The following is a 15,944-nucleotide window of genomic DNA, read 5'->3' on the forward strand; positions in this document are numbered from 1 at the left end:
TGTCTCAGCGCTCTGCCGACCGAACGCAGGCGTTTCCGATCCATGCCAGATTTGGGCGGCGGCTCCTCGAATGGTGCGTCGATGCGCTGTGATACATCAATGCAAAACAACAGGAGCCATTGCAATGGACGGCAGGTGATGGATTGATGGACAGAGGGGCCTCTCACCGTTCACTTGAAGCGTGTGGGTCTGAAAGAGCTTCTCGTATCCGTCGGCATGGCAGGTGTAGTTGCCCATGTGGGTCGTGGTCACCTTGGTGATGTACAGTGAGCCGTCATCGCCAAAGTCCTGCCGGCGAGAGAACGGAAGAGAAAAAAAACAATCGTCATGACTCACAGGAGGAACTGAGGGGTCTCTTTGCAACACGGGTGTTGGAAGCTGGGAATGAACGGTTTCAATATAAATGCAAAAAGCCCTGCAGTGTGCAGACGACAAGATGAACATGTTTCATATCACAGGCCATGGAAACGTTTAGAAAGACACGTTGTGGTGCAACGTCCATCAATCTGAGTTGAAGCCATTTGGTGCCACACAAAAACAAATGAGGAGAAAGCGTTTTCTGGTACGTGTCATTTTGTTCAATCAGAGGCAGGTGATCTGATGCAAAAGGACGGAGGCGATAATTGATTAGCATATAAATGACACAGCGTTAGCTGCTCCCAAAACAAAAACAGGGAAATATAGTGCTGCATACATGCAGTCAATCAAAATGAATTCCAAAATGTCCCTTTTCCACAAATAGGACAACATGCATGTCCCACGAATACACAAAACGTATTGCACATCAGCGTGTGTGAACTAATGAAGAGGCAAATAAAATATGAATGTTTCACTCTGCGGTGTGATCATTAACCCTTGTGCCTGACTTTGAAAAAGTTGCTCGTAACTAAATAAGTAGTATTAGAAGAAGCTTTATTGTTCTTCACTGGTTTGGTTTTTACAAAAATAATAGATAAAACACTAAATTAGAATTATTCTTTGCTATTAGATGGGACTATTCAATGAGCCGCGACAATAAATAATTGCAATTAAATACTGACATGCAACAAAATGCTTCTTTTCTAACTACAACTCACCGGTTTAATTGTACTGATCTTAAAGAGATGCATAACAGAGCGTAAAATATTTGCAAGCAAGGGTTTCACATTTTTGGGTAATTTTCTTTTTCTTTTATAATTATATATTATTTTGCAAAGATTAGCGATGGCATTTGTTTCGCTCGCTTTCATAAGAGAATGTGCAGCAGCGCCTTTACATTGAAAGCCAGAGATAATTAAATGTGTAATTGATGTAATCACGCGTGTGATCAGAAATAGTGGTTTTGATTGTTCTGTTGAGGAACCGTTCAGCGGTATAAATGATGGATTTGTTGTTACAGGAGCTGATCTTGACCCTCCTTTTACAGCTCTGCTGACCTACTGACACGGATTATGACACAGTAAATTATCAAAGAATATAAAGATTTTTAAAAAGCCCTAAAATGTCCCCCAGTGAGGCACAATGATTAAGCAGGCAAACACAAAGACAATGGTGCTGGACAAGAAAAGAGAGAATTAATTATTCAGGTGCAGCACAGATAGAAGCCCCCAAAGCTAATGAGCCCAGGGACGTTTCTGTGCTGTGATGAATCCGTTTGGCAAACAGTAAACATGAACCACAGTTTAAAATCACAAGCAGTAAAACGCCCTGCTGGCAAAGCAAAATCATCAGGAGGAGTCTTTGCATTATATGTAGAGTGTTATTGTGGTAATAAAGTAAAGTGAACCATCTTGATTCTCACAAAAAAGACATTTCTGTCGGGTTAAAAGGAACCTCACGAATGATTAAAGGCTATTTGTTAACTTACATGCTCATTTGGAGAGCGTTGGCCAGGAAGACCATTTGTAACCTGAATTTACATGTCATTTAAAAAGATAAGCCTACTATGCAGAATAAGGTATCATCATTCATCACTATCGGTACCTCCTATATAGATCTATAAAGTACATTAGATTCTTGCTAATGTCAATTCTGAGTTGCTCGTGGCGATATTGAAGAAAAATGTACAACCCCAAATACGATTCACTGTTTCAACAACACAAATGTAACTTTGCAGAGAAATGTATTGCTTTCACCTCATTCCGATGCACAGCGACTTTTTAAGAGTCTTCTTCGGCGCCCGCTGACCTGATGGAGGCCAAGTGCTGAAACGTGTCGCTGCCACGCAATAAAAAAACATGCAGAAATCTTGGAGTGGCGTGAACTCTGCTCTTAAAATGTATGCGCGTCACCCCGTGTGGTCCTTGTGACCCTCGTCCCAACGCGGCACGCGTTTCACCAGAAAGGACCGGGCCCTAATTAACGAGTTCGCGACAAGGAAAGTGAACAGCTTTTAACATTTTGATCACACCTCCGCCAGCTGTTTACATCCCGGCGCTTAGCGTCTGCTCGACAGTGTGTTTACAGGCGCGCTCCGATCCAACCCGGGGGGGGAGCTTTGCAATGCGAGGGGGGAGCGGGGGGGGAATCGATGGTGTGCGCTCCGGCCCCCTCGGGGGGCTGAGAACATATCGTGTCACCTTCTCAAATGAAAAAAAAGAATGGGGCTAGAAATGAAGCGCAGAGGAGCAAAGGCCGTCGACGTGGTTCCGCCACCTCATCTCGCCTCGGCTAGCGGCGGCACTCTGCAGACAAAGATGGCCGACGTCCCGGGGGTAGGTAGCTGGATTTACAAAAAGGTCGTGGCCCCCTCAAGAAACTCTAATCAACAAAGCTGTCGGAGCCGTGTGGCCCTTTTGAAAGGACGATAAAGAGCCGACTTCTACGAGTGACGAGGCGTCCGCCCAGCGGCCCTCAGGGGAAACATTCATTTGAGTGACACCCCCAGGTGTGTGAGGGCGGGACTAATGTTAAATACAAACTCACTGGCTTGCCCCCGGGATTATTTAAGCACAGAGGTCGTTTGAGTTGCATGTGCCGATGCTCTGGTACCTGAACGCTAACATTTCATCCGCCCCCCCCGATGAATAAGGGGAGTTGAACACAATCCTATTTTTGGTGCTCGCGGAACAAGAAAGATTTGCAGCGGCGTTTGTTTTCGTGAGGAGCAGAGACTCCTGTCACTCCGCGCGCATCATCCGCAGGCCTCAGTGTCACTGAGCATCACTTGTTATCAAGGAAACCTCCCATTAACCTGCTGATGGTGTTTTCTTGCTGCTAATGAGGACAGTGTCTGGGAAGAGATGTTCTGTTTGCATTGCGGTGCGTTCCTTTGTTACTACGACCAAAAATGAGATTTGGTATTTTTTTCTCAGCTGTTTGTGAGATTATAAAGTGTTTTTAGATAGGTTTGCCCTCATTAATGAGGACTTGAATCTGCAAAGTGGCTGAAATAGCTTGAGACCAGAGCTGCAGACCAGCTGGGGAAGTTAAGTCACAGAGGGATGAAAAAAACAAGTAGCTTTTATTTATTCAATCCGTTGATTCTATCAGATTATTGGTTTTGGATTAAATTTGTGCAGCAGCTGGAAAAATAAAAAAAAGCTAAATACTTAAATAATTTAATGCATATTTGTGACCCTAGCAGCACAATGCATCCGCTGTCAGCACCTCAGTAGCTTTGTGGGCTTTTGGTGAATGAAAAAAACAAACCCAAAGTGAGTGAAACGATGTAAACAAACAAAAACACCCTACCTGGGAAGGGATCTGTTAGGGGGGTGAAACAGAGGTGAAACATCACAAAGTTAAACTCAATAACAGCATAGTAAATAAATTTTTCACAGCACTGCTGTTGTCCGGAATGATTGGCATAATAAGATCTAACGGCAGGATCATGTATTTAGATACAGACGAGTTCATGTGTGTTGTTCAGGCGATTCAACAACAAAACCTCCCGCTTCTGGACATATATTATACACATATATTATAACATATCGTAACAGAATAAGGCATCCATGGGATAAAAACACCAAAGAACAAGGAAGATGAAGAAGAAGGACTTAGTTCACATTGTTAATGTCCAAGTAGGATATAATCCTGCAAAAAGCTGCTTCAAACAAACTACATCATCGTTCTGCAGCATGCGCTTTGTTGCATTTCCAAACTTTCAAAGACTTACATTTTATCAAATGTTCTTTAAAACTAGTTTGACCATCTGCAAACATAAAGGCACACACACACACACTATGTCTTTGGCTCGGCTATTCAGGGAGGGAATACTGACAGCCTTTGTGATGATGCAATAGCCATCAACTGTCAACAGTAAGCTGCTTTGTCAAAAGTTAGAGAAGCTCTATTGAACTCCGGGACACAAGCGCGCCACTGGGAATAACTCACTCAGCCGACGACATTTTTCAAATAACCAAATTCCACACTGGGAAAAGCCTCTGGGATTAAACCCGCACAAAGTGCATGTGTACTCAGAGGAATATGACTAATTGAGGCTGGCAGTCGATGCTCACGAATATCAACAACACGCAATTATACAGAAACTGCCTACGAGGCATTTTAGAATTAGTCCGTGGAGAACAGGTGCCGACCAAATCCGTTCCCCTCTCTGGAAGGGCCAACGATGATTGACTGGTAGCCTGAGTGCCAAAAGTAAATGCGGATTAGGCCGGTGACGGCGTGCCGGCCAACGTTCCACCGGGGCACCGTTTCTCTGATGAGCCGCAACGAGATTCACGCCGATTCACACGTCGGTGGAGTTCAGTGTCGGGGAGGAAAGCCGTGCACTTTTGCACAGGTCGTGAAGCTCGGGCTCTGGTGGACTCCAACTAAATCACAAAAATGCGATATGACAACAGCAGACATCTGGAGTCAAAGCGCAGCAAGCGCTCTCAGGCTGAAAGGACGGGTTAGTCCCGGCAGTTGTTTAACGCAGACTCACCTCGTGAAGCTGAACGGGTACCGACCCGTCGGGCCGTATGCACCATAGAGACGGAACGTAAGGATCCTCACAGCACCAAAGTGGTTAATTGTTAGTTTGATCCGTCTTTCTTCTCCTTTGGATCTCTGACAAATAACTCAAGCTTCGTCAGGACTGAAATCAAAGGTCGACGTCTCCAGGAGTTTGATGGCTGCAAATTACAAAAAGGGCTTGATTCTTTTTAAAAGAAATGAAGCCTTTTCGAAATCTACTGTTAAAACAGTGGTTTTACACTTTTCAAAAGGTCATATGTCAATTCAGCTCGACACTTGTCCATGCTTTCATTATTCCAGCTAATGATGAACTACATGATATTAAGCATAATATGTGAAGCTTTTTTTGGCTACAATGAATAAAGTGGACAGCATCTTGATCCCTGAGCTGACATTTGAAAATACACCTTTACAAGATGGGATGTGTGAGGGAAGAGCAGATGAAGACACCGAGCTCTGCTACGTGTCTGCAGGCGCAATCAGCTGATGAGACAGAAGCCCCATTGGATATGCGACAAAAAAATCAATAGTTCTTGCTTTAAACAAAACAAAACAAAAGTTAATTTAAGACAGATCAAAGACAATTTATTTCGCCGCAAAAGACCTCGCAGTTTTTTTTTTCTTTTTTCCTATACTCCAATAAATCCTCCAAAATATATTCAGGAACATTTCCAGGAAATAATCTGGCCTGACATTTCTTTCTCTTTGTCACGCCCTGCACTTGCATTAATCTTTTCTTGCCGTGATTTGCTTCAAAAGCCGTTTTGATATTTTAAACAAAATGACATTAAAAGGCTAACGGAGGGAGAACTTCCCGGAAACGACGACGCGCCACCAGAGCGCCGGTTCGGAGCCGTTTGATGGTGCCAAGGGATGACTGGCGACAGCTGGCCTCCTCTCACTCATTTTAAGGGCAATCAACATTTAATGACGCATTAGCGGCGTCGCTGGGGCTCCCTTCGCCCGCCGCGACGCGCGTTGACTTAATTATGCGCCGCGGAATCACACTGACCGCGGGGGAGCACGAGGCCAAAGGCATCTGGCTCCTCCGTACCTCCTACACCCAATACCACGTTTAAAAAAAAAAAAAGTAGGTTCTTCTTCGTGGGGTGAACCCCTTTGGTATCCCCCCCCCCACATTCCCCTCTTCTGTCTGAAATCCCCAATCCTTTCCCAGCGGTCCCTAAACACAGACACCATGAGCACAGACTGTCATCCGGGATCACTGTCAGACACGCAAATACAAAGCCAGCGCCAACAGGCAGAGAAAAGAGCCACTGCCAAAACGAAATATGAAGAAATTGAAATGTTGTGAGAGGGAAATATTCAATGATCTCCAATTTGCAGCCAGCCGTTACGGACTGATGATGCTTCACAGCGTGAAACGCTAATAATTACACCAGTGTGAGAGGTGTAAGAATACCATCATCCATCTACCTTTTGTTCTTCTACGTATCTACCTATCACTCTCATAAACCCCTTAATCCATCTATAAGAAGATGTGATGCCGGCGCTTACGTTGATGTCCTCCAGGTTCAACGAGTTCAGAAACTGATGGTTCCTCTTCCACAGCACAGGAGGCCGCCGCTCCCCGGTGATGGCACACGTCAGCACGGCGCTCTGGCCGACGGTTACCGTGGTGACGCTCACTTTCTGGTCATCCGGGAGAGTGAGCAGGTACACATCTGTTGGCGAAGGGGGAAAATAAATGACGCAGAATATTACACAAAATGCTCTTCAAGGCGCGGCGTTTGAAGCTATGCTTGGAATTCTAATGGAGAAATAGAAAAAACATCATCAACGGGATGTGAAGAGGTTACGGAGGCGACGTTATCTCATAGGCGGCACATTCCCGCTCTGCTGTCACTTAGTATTGGCTCTTTTTTTTTTCTTCTTGTCTGTGTATTTAAATTGAATGGACCCTGCAGCAGAGGTAAAACACTGCCCCCCTATTTTTTCGGAGCATGCTGCACCTTTGCGAATAATGACTGGAGAAAGTAAATTAAGCTGCTGAACAAAAAGAGCCAACAATTCCAGTTTCCAAAACTTTTAGTTTTCAAGTTTTCAATCTTGAATAAAGGAAAAAATAAATCTTAACAAACTCTGCCTGTACTTTGTTCTCTAACTTATTATAAGCTTATATTTCAGTGGAATGAGCCCAGTGAGATGATTCTCTTTACAATTCATGTTTTGCCCACATTTTTGTTTTAATGAAGCCTGGAAACAAGTGTCTCAATAAGCTGCTGCTGTGCTCTGGAGGCGGATGTTTTTTTTGTTGAAAACGCACCAAGGCAGCAAGGATTTTGCAATATTACAAAAAATTGGGAGGTTAAATGCTGTGTTAATAGTTTGCATAATTTATGTACTGATACTATAATGGAATTTTTACTTTTTGTTTTTGATTTGAGGAACCTGGACTCCATGACACCATGTGCTGGTCTGATGAAACCTTCCCTGGAGCACGCTGCTATGTAACTACAGGCTGGTTTAAGACAAGCTAGCCTCTCTGCACTGTGGTAAAAGCCCAGGAGTGCATCCTCTCTATGACGGATGATGAAGTGTTATGGAGAAAAAGCAAAAAGAACCTGCTGCCAGAGAGGCTTTAACTGGAGGCGGAGCTTTGCCCAATTAAGTATTGCTGCAATAGGTAAAAGGCGTTGAAACATGTTCCTGGTGCGGTTGAGATGTGGTTGTGGGAGCAACAGTTAACTATTACTCGTAAACCGACATTAACTGGTGCCATTGGGAGGAGCCAGTGTGGGCTGGCGAGGGGTCGGCGTGGCCATTTAAAGCCTTTTGTGTGTCCAGGAGGGCTGATTAGACGATGCGTTCTGCGGTGGCGTTAGGTAACGCCGCCTGTGAGAGAGTTCTTTTTAATCTTCCTCTCGGGTAATGAGCAACAGAGCAAAAGAAAACAGAGACTCAATTTGTTCTGCTCCTGAGGGCGTGAAATACAAAACCTAATGAAAGAGCAGGTCCAGCAGACAGAGCCAAGGGAAACAGGATGAGAGCACCTTCAATTACAGCGCGGCCCCGGTAGCCCCGTAGCAGCGGGCCCCCCGAGCGCTCTTTAACCCTCTCGCTCGTTTGCGTCTTTGAACTGCGAACTTGGCCGGCCCGTTGGATCCAGGCCAATCAGCCCAAAGTCACAACCACTCAGAACTCTTTTCCGTGGGAAAATCCAAGTTAAGACTTCTAATCTTCCATTTGGGCCGATGAAACCCTGCTTAAGCTCGGCCAGATCTCGGCCCGGATTTCATCAAAGTCAGAGGATTAATAAAAGCCATTTATTCTCAGTGGAGTGAGACTGATTATATTGTTAATGTAGAGTTGATCCTTGTTGTTATTTTGGAGGCCACAGTTTATTGTGAAAAGAAAATCAAGATCTGTGTGATTTAATCAAGTAAACCACAATTAATAAATAAATATTTTCGATAAATAGTTTACTACTTTCTTTCTGCAGGCATTATTACAAGTTTTGGTTATTTGTTATTTTATATACCCAGAAAGCCAAATAACAGTAACAGCTTTGCAAAACAATGGAAAACCTGCGTTTGTCACACCGCGGTGAAATTGTCTGTTGTTTTACTCTGTTGGGCATTTTGTCTTGTCATTTACGGTTTTATTTTGAAATAATAACTCCTCTCGTTTCAGGTCACTTACCCTTCCTCGTGTGTCACCAGTCTGATTGTCTTCCCTGATTCCTGATTGTGTCCACCTGTTCCCCATTTCCCCTCCATGTGTATTAATAGTCTGCGTCTCCCTTTGTCCTCTGCCAGTGTGTTCGTCATTACCCATGAGTTCTACCTCGTCTGCCACGCCACAGGTTCCTTTTTGTTGTTATTCAGGATCTTTGATCGGTCCAGTGCCTTCACCTCCACGCAGGTTGTTTTTGGTTTTGCTTTGGTTTTGTATACCTAGGTTAGATGCGACATTAATCTTTTATAGTTCTTAGTTTTTCCTCCGGAAGGAGTGATTTAGTTTTTGGGACGTTGCCTCCGTCTAAAGAGTGCGTTTGTTATTTTGATCAATTTAAAAGCCTTTTTGTTTTCCTCCTAGAGCGGAGTGATTTTGTATTTTCATAGTTTTATAGTCACACTTCTTCCTGGTTTATTTCATCGGAAGAAGTGTGACCTAGGATAATTTCATAGCCCGCCTTAGACTCTGTCTGGAAGACCTTTGCTGCGTAAATAAAGATCTCCTTTCCTACCTGAGAACCCTGCGCCTGCTTCCTATTTTCCTCCCGGGCGTGACAGCGTTTGATTAATTTCCCTCTCGGCTTTGGCCACAAAAACCGCCCACGCTGTAATTTATTTCAATGCAACAGTCCCAAATGTTGACCTCCAGTACAAACACACGGTGGAGCCAATACCTGAGTGACCGAGATGACAAAAAGTTACAGCTGCATGAAGTCAGTGTTGCTGTACTGTTACATCAGACTGCATCATTTATTACAGATTTTCTCGTTGTGCCGCCCGCTGCCATCTTGCAAAAAACTAGTAGTCGTAACTGATGCAGCGTCACGGCTGACGTGGCAGGATTGTTTCCAGGTCTTTTATTTAGTTCTTAAAAGTAGTAGTTCACCCGTCACTTTGATTTATCTAAGAAAGGTTCAAATGGAACGTGAAAAGAAATATAACCGACTACATAAAGCGACTGAAACGTTTTCCCTGTGGACGTCATAATGTAACAGCGATCATCTGCTCGTTTAAAAGCTGTTTGTCAGTAATAAAGCAGTGACAACGGCAGTCAGCAGGAATGATGGCAGAGCCAATAAAGACAGAGAAATTAAACGACTGGAAAGAAATGAAAAAATGACAAGGAACTATGCTGCAGAAGAGGATTGAAAGATGGGATAATAATGATGTTGAAAAGGAAACTTTAACCTTGAACTGATGAACTTAATTTAGAAACTATTTTCTGCACCTCCAAAATGAACTCACAAAGTAAAAAAACCCAAAAGCTATTAAACCCATCTCGACTATTTGGGATAGTTTATTGAATACTTACTCCTTTACAGGGCAAAGCCCTAATCCATTTTTGAATATCATAACTACTACTTTCTGTTTTTACTGGGCTTCTTCAAAAGTGCTGATGTGACTGCTGTAATAACAATAACCTCTCCCCTCAATAACCGCAGGAAACCGAACAAACATGTGATAACCAGTTTAAGCCAAGAAACCAAAATCCAACACAGCAAACAAAAAACAAAAAGAAAATCCCTAAATAGGAGAATAAGATCACAGCGGAGAAAGTGTAACATGTTAAATCCGCTCTGATGTGGAAAGTAAAGAATTAGGAAAAAATGGATCTTCCATCAGTCACGCTCGGTTGCTCCTGCCCTGATACTGACGGCTTCAGCCAGCCCAGCACAACCCTACATCAGCCCATCAACCATACATCAGTCCATCAAGCCTACATCAGCCCATCAACCATACATCAGTCCATCAAGCCTACATCAGCCCATCAACCCTACATCAGCCCATCAACCATACATCAGTCCATCAAGCCTACATCAGCCCATCAACCACATATCAGGCCATCAACCCTACAGCAGGCCATCAACCCTACATCAGCCCATCAACGATACATCAGCCCATCAACCCTACAGCAGCCCATCAACCATACATCAGCCCATCAACCCTACATCAGCCCATCAACCCTACATCAGCCCATCAACCATACATCAGACCATCAACCATACATCCGCCCATCAATCCTACATCAGCCCATCAACCCTACATCAGTCCATCAAGCCTACATCAGCCCATCAACCATACATCAGTCCATCAAGCCTACATCAGCCCATCAACCCTACATGAGCCCATCAACCATACATCAGTCCATCAAGCCTACATCAGCCCATCAACCACATATCAGGCCATCAACCCTACAGCAGCCCATCAACCCTACATCAGCCCATCAACGATACATCAGCCCATCAACCCTACATCAGCCCATCAACCCTACAGCAGCCCATCAACCCTACATCAGCCCATCAACCCTACAGCAGCCCATCAACCCTACATCAGCCCATCAACCCTACAGCAGCCCATCAACCCTACATCAGCCCATCAACCCTACAGCAGCCCATCAACCCTACATCAGCCCATCAACCCTACATCAGCCCATCAACCCTACATCAGCCCATCAACCATACATCAGTCCATCAAGCCTACATCAGCTCATCAACCACACATCAGGCCATCAATCCTACAGCAGCCCATCAACCCTACATCAGCCCATCAATCCTACATCAGCCCATCAACCCTACATCAGCCCATCAATCCTACATCAGCCCATCAACCATACATCAGTCCATCAAGCCTACATCAGCCCATCAACCACACATCAGGCCATCAACCCTACAGCAGCCCATCAACCCTACATCAGCCCATCAACCATATATCAGCCCATCAACCCTACACCCAGCTTATCTACCCAACAGCCAGCCCATCAACCCTACAGCAGCCCATGCACCCCACATCAGCCCATCAACCCTACACCCAGCTTATCAACCCAACAGCCAACTTATCTACACTACAGCCAGCTTATCAACCCTACAGCCAGCTTATCAACCCTACATCAGCCCATCAACCCCATTCAGCCACTTGGCGCTCTTCGTGATGTTGAGGAGATGGTGGGCGGATACGCTGACAGAAATCATCCGTCAATAATGTCCCCCCCCATAAACCGTTCAATTACAGCCCCCTTGTATCCAAATGCTTGTGGTGTATCCCGCCAGCAGCAAACTCAATTTGCCGCTGATCCCCAGAGAGGATGAAAATGAGTGAAGCTCTAGGGAGGATTTGAAGAAGAAAGTGGGCAGACAGAAGGCCGGGCAGACTCCATCGCAGCGTGGCTGGTGGACGGAGGAAGGAGGGGAGGGAGGGAGGGAGGGAGGGAAGAAGGAAGCGAAGGGCTGGAATCCGACCTGGATGAGAAGCTCCTCCGAGCGAAGGGAGTCTTGGCTGCTGGAGCCGTCTCAAACACTTTGAGTTCTGAAAGATTTATCAGAGGAGGGAGTGGCCTTGGCTCCTGTTCTTTTTGTCTGATTTGAGGCTTGAGGGATTCAGCCCCCAGAGAAGGATCAACCTTCACAGTCCGACCTGTAATTACTGATTAACGACAGGGCGCAGGCGTTTGATTCACTCTGCTCTGCTGCCGGAATGGGATGGCGGTCAGTGCCGCGGCCCGGAGGTAAATCACCTATTGCACTGGATGCAACAGGCTTGTCAGGGAAAAAAGCCCGGGCCTGCCGGATACCGTGAGCGGGGAGGGGAGATAAATTAGCAAACCCCCATCGATCCTTGAGCACACTTCCTCTCGACCTTCTTATATATATATATAAATGTGCGAGGCTGGAAAGCTGGGTACCCTCGATTGTTTTGAGTTTGACAGTTGGAAGCGGAGAATAAAGTATTTGCCCTGACGATGTTTATCAAAGAGGGAAAAGAAAAAACCCGAAAAAATCGGATCTACACTCGTGACTCTGATCCTGGATGGTTGATTTGTGCAACTCCCAAAACAAAAGAAGAATGGAGTGTTTGTTTTGGAAGAGGAAGAGGAGGCACTCGGTGGACTTAAATGTTGACAGAAAGAATACAGTTTGAACGTTGAAACACACAAACTCCCCATTTGTCAAACCAAGGAATACTTATTTCTGCTTTGTATTGTTGAAATGCTTCCACTTGTCGCAGTACTGAACAAACCGCATCCCTGCAGTGCCACAAGGCAACAACAGCAACGACAATCAGGTGATTTTTACCCCACCAGAGATAAGGCCTTTTCAGCAAACTCAATCCGACTGAAAAAATGATGTTGTGTAATTCCAGTTTGCTTTCAATATGTCTGTGTTTTACGTTAAAACTTTGTTTTTCTGTAAGCTGCCTTTTTTAAGCCCTTCGGGCTCTTTTATCTAAACAATCCCTTTCTTATGCATCATGTGCTTTGTTACTTGTGCACAAGGAGAAAGACAGGCAGGAACACTTGAAACAAACTTTTATCCACAACGTCATCGCTCAAGTCGATGTGCGGATTCTTGTTTGTTTACTTGGAAAACTCTGCAGCTCGAACTCTGGTGTCATTTTGAGGGGAGGGGGGACTACCTTTGATTGAGTGGAACGCTGCAGTGACGCCTAGTTTCAGTATCTAATGGCATGGTTCAGTTTTTGCAGTATTATTGTAATTTCATGCAGAGGTTGAGGGGATAATTATAACCTGCTTTCCTCTCTCCTCCCACTAAAATGGTTCACATCAAGATGGCTGTTAAACATTTACAAATGGCCTTAGTGAGTGCTTTACCTCTGCATGATCAGCCTCAAGTCTGTTTCCAAAGCAGCTGTTGGTGGAGATCCTGAGGGACGACCAGCATTAGCATGCAACCGAGCCTGTGAGGAGCTCTAATTGGATTAATGTGATCACGCCTACCTTATGGAAAGCAACTAATGAAAAATCTCTTCATCCTACAACAATAAGGAAATATTATAGCCCTTAAACTTTAGCATAAGGGAGGCTCTGATTTATGCAATTTACCCAATTTATTTTTCTGAATATGTAAAACAAATACATTTATACTGCTTGCAAACAACTGCATTTTTGCCTGAAACTGCATGGTATTATAATAATAAAGTGGGCATGTATGTGAAGGCAGTCTTGTGTTTACCAATTCAACCAACTTCCATTCACATATCCAGAGGTGAAAGGTCAATGGATCTCTTTAAAAATTGCCACGTCAGTTGGCCGTGCAAAAAAGCCAGCACGAGATGGTTGGTATCAATGGAAGTTGTTGAGTTCAACATGACGAAGTCAGAATGCTGATCCAGATGTCTCATATGGAAAAATTCATTCAAGTTGGATTAACTACTTAGATTAGGCAGAAGAAATAGGAAACCAGCCACAGCTTTTTGTTTGCGCCAACTAATTTAATTAATGGATCATCTGAAATTGTGGGGATTCTTTTTCGTTAACCATCTATGAGTATCCAAAGTGAGTAGTCAAATTTGAATCAAGTCAAATTCCAGTTCTTCATTTTTTCAAACAAATTAAAACCGACTTGGCGCTTTGAGAAGTAGAAAAGAGAAAGGCACTTCTCTATGGAGAAGATGTGGAATGTTGTAAAAGCTGCTGTGGTGAAAAGCACTTTTTTCAGATTCATTCTTCCGTCAAAACCACTCTTAGTTGTGGCAGTTACGTTTTCATAATTTATTGTGTCCATCTTTCAGATGTAGAATTTAAACTGTTGTGGCCGCTCCTTAAAATAATTCCGAACACATCACTTAAAATAAAGATGATGATTTTTTTCTTTCCGTTCAACAGCTTTTAAACGGTAACACTTAATCTTGTTACATAAACCATCAACCGGAATTTGCTTTGATGAGACAATCCTGGTCTAATTCATTTTCATTGAGCATCATCTTAACCAGTTTGCTTGTGTTTACCAGGCCGAGTTGTGAAGTGATGGATTTCAGCCAGAACAAATAAAACGCTAATCAACTCAACTGTCTTAAACAACAGCGGTGGCATAATTTGTTCCATTCCAAACAAACACATGAACAGCTCTGCATGCGTTACGCGTAAACATATAGTTGTGACAAACACGCGGTCGCTTCCCTTTAGTGGCACAAGAATAATCCTCCCTCGAGAACTGTTGAGGGAAATTGTCCCTTGTCCTTCAGCGGAGGATCACAAACTAAAAAAAGGAATCCAACCTCTTTTAAATCTCTCTAATAGGTTCCGGAGATAGGAAAAGGCACATGCTGGAAAATAAACCATGAATTATAAAAACCAATTTAACACCACTTCTTTTTCGCCTGTGAATGGACGCTCAGCGGGGGGGTTTAGACAAGAAAAAGCTGAGTATCCATTAATTGTGTGCTGAATAAAAGCAGAGTTTCTCCTCAGTGGAGAGAGCCTTCCAGGCTGTGGATGTCTAATTAAAATCTTGACAGAAGCAGGGAGCGTAAGTCAACTTATTTTCCAACTGTGCAAACTTTCTGCAAATGTAGGGATTACCCCCAACTTCCAATCCATGGATGCAGCCGTCTTATTGTTAAAGCAAAAGACAACGAGCAGAATGAAATGAAACAAAGAACAGACCAGAAAAGTGTAGAGAAAATCCCCCTCATTAAGGCCCATCAGGGTGGCAGCAGTGCTCGCTAACATCAACCAGCGACAGCTTTGTTCACTGAAGACAGCAACTCCCAAGACCACGGCCGCCATTTTGCATTCAAGTAATGTAGAGCACATTGAAACCATTTAAAATATTTAAATAAACATTCTCGTTCTGGATTTCTGTTTAAATTCTCTACCAAACTGTGAACCCCAGACCTAAAGTACGAATACCGCCGAGACCTTTGTGTGAGTAAATGTTGAGAGTTAATGGATGGATCGAGGGCGTACGGGACATATTCCGGTCCATCGGGACATGGGCATCACCGTACAGTCTTTCTCACAGTTTCCCACACGTCCCTCGAGTGACCGAACGAGCCGTCCCAGGCGTCCACCCTCAGCAGAAATCAAAGACCCGTGTCTCCGTTGTGTTCTGCAAAGAGCTGTCCTGGTTTTAGATCAATATCATAGCACCCAAAACGCAACAAGGAAGGCTGATGTATGTCCCGCGGTGGAGCACAAATAGCATCAGCACTCTGCTTGATAGGACAGTTAAGGTCATTACTGCGAAACCGGCCGAGCAGCGCACTGAATAAATAAACTGTTTGTATTTGACAGACGCGGCGGAATGAGTCATAAAAGTGCGCTCAAGGTCAAGACGGACAAGAGTGTGATAGCTGCAGGTAAATGGAGCCTCTCAAACAGGGATGAGATGTTTACACGCGTGTCAAAGAAGGAGAGGCGCGGCGTCTGTGAAGCAGTATGTCGAGAGGCGTTCAGCAGGTGCATATCCAAACATCGGGCCGAGCGACTTCAAAGGGAAGTTTGAACGGACGCTGGCATGACGCTAATCATCCCTTATAGTGTCTGGATATGGTAAATAATGGAGTCCTAATACAACCAACCAGGTTCCTTTTCCACTGCTTCTGGTAAAA

The 15,944-nt window shown here is 44.3% G+C and overlaps 1 protein-coding gene across 2 annotated transcripts in view; it reads right to left on the bottom strand.

Annotated features, from left to right (window-relative positions):
* The window catches only part of fstl5 (follistatin-like 5), a 102,594-nt gene that overhangs the window by 26,612 nt on the left and 60,038 nt on the right, over positions 1–15,944 (bottom strand). The window contains exons 7-9 of one of the 2 annotated variants that reach the window (XM_037460562.2): positions 6,418–6,584; positions 3,673–3,684; positions 168–288 (exon numbers count right to left, since the gene is read on the bottom strand). In XM_037460562.2, coding sequence (XP_037316459.2) covers positions 168–288; positions 3,673–3,684; positions 6,418–6,584 — 300 coding nt within the window. The remainder of the gene's footprint in view (positions 1–167; positions 289–3,672; positions 3,685–6,417; positions 6,585–15,944) is intronic. The other variant, XM_037460564.2, reaches the window with a different exon arrangement.

The sequence above is a fragment of the Pungitius pungitius genome, chromosome 2 (genome assembly GCF_949316345.1).
Source record: "Pungitius pungitius chromosome 2, fPunPun2.1, whole genome shotgun sequence".
Lineage (NCBI taxonomy): Eukaryota > Metazoa > Chordata > Actinopteri > Perciformes > Gasterosteidae > Pungitius > Pungitius pungitius.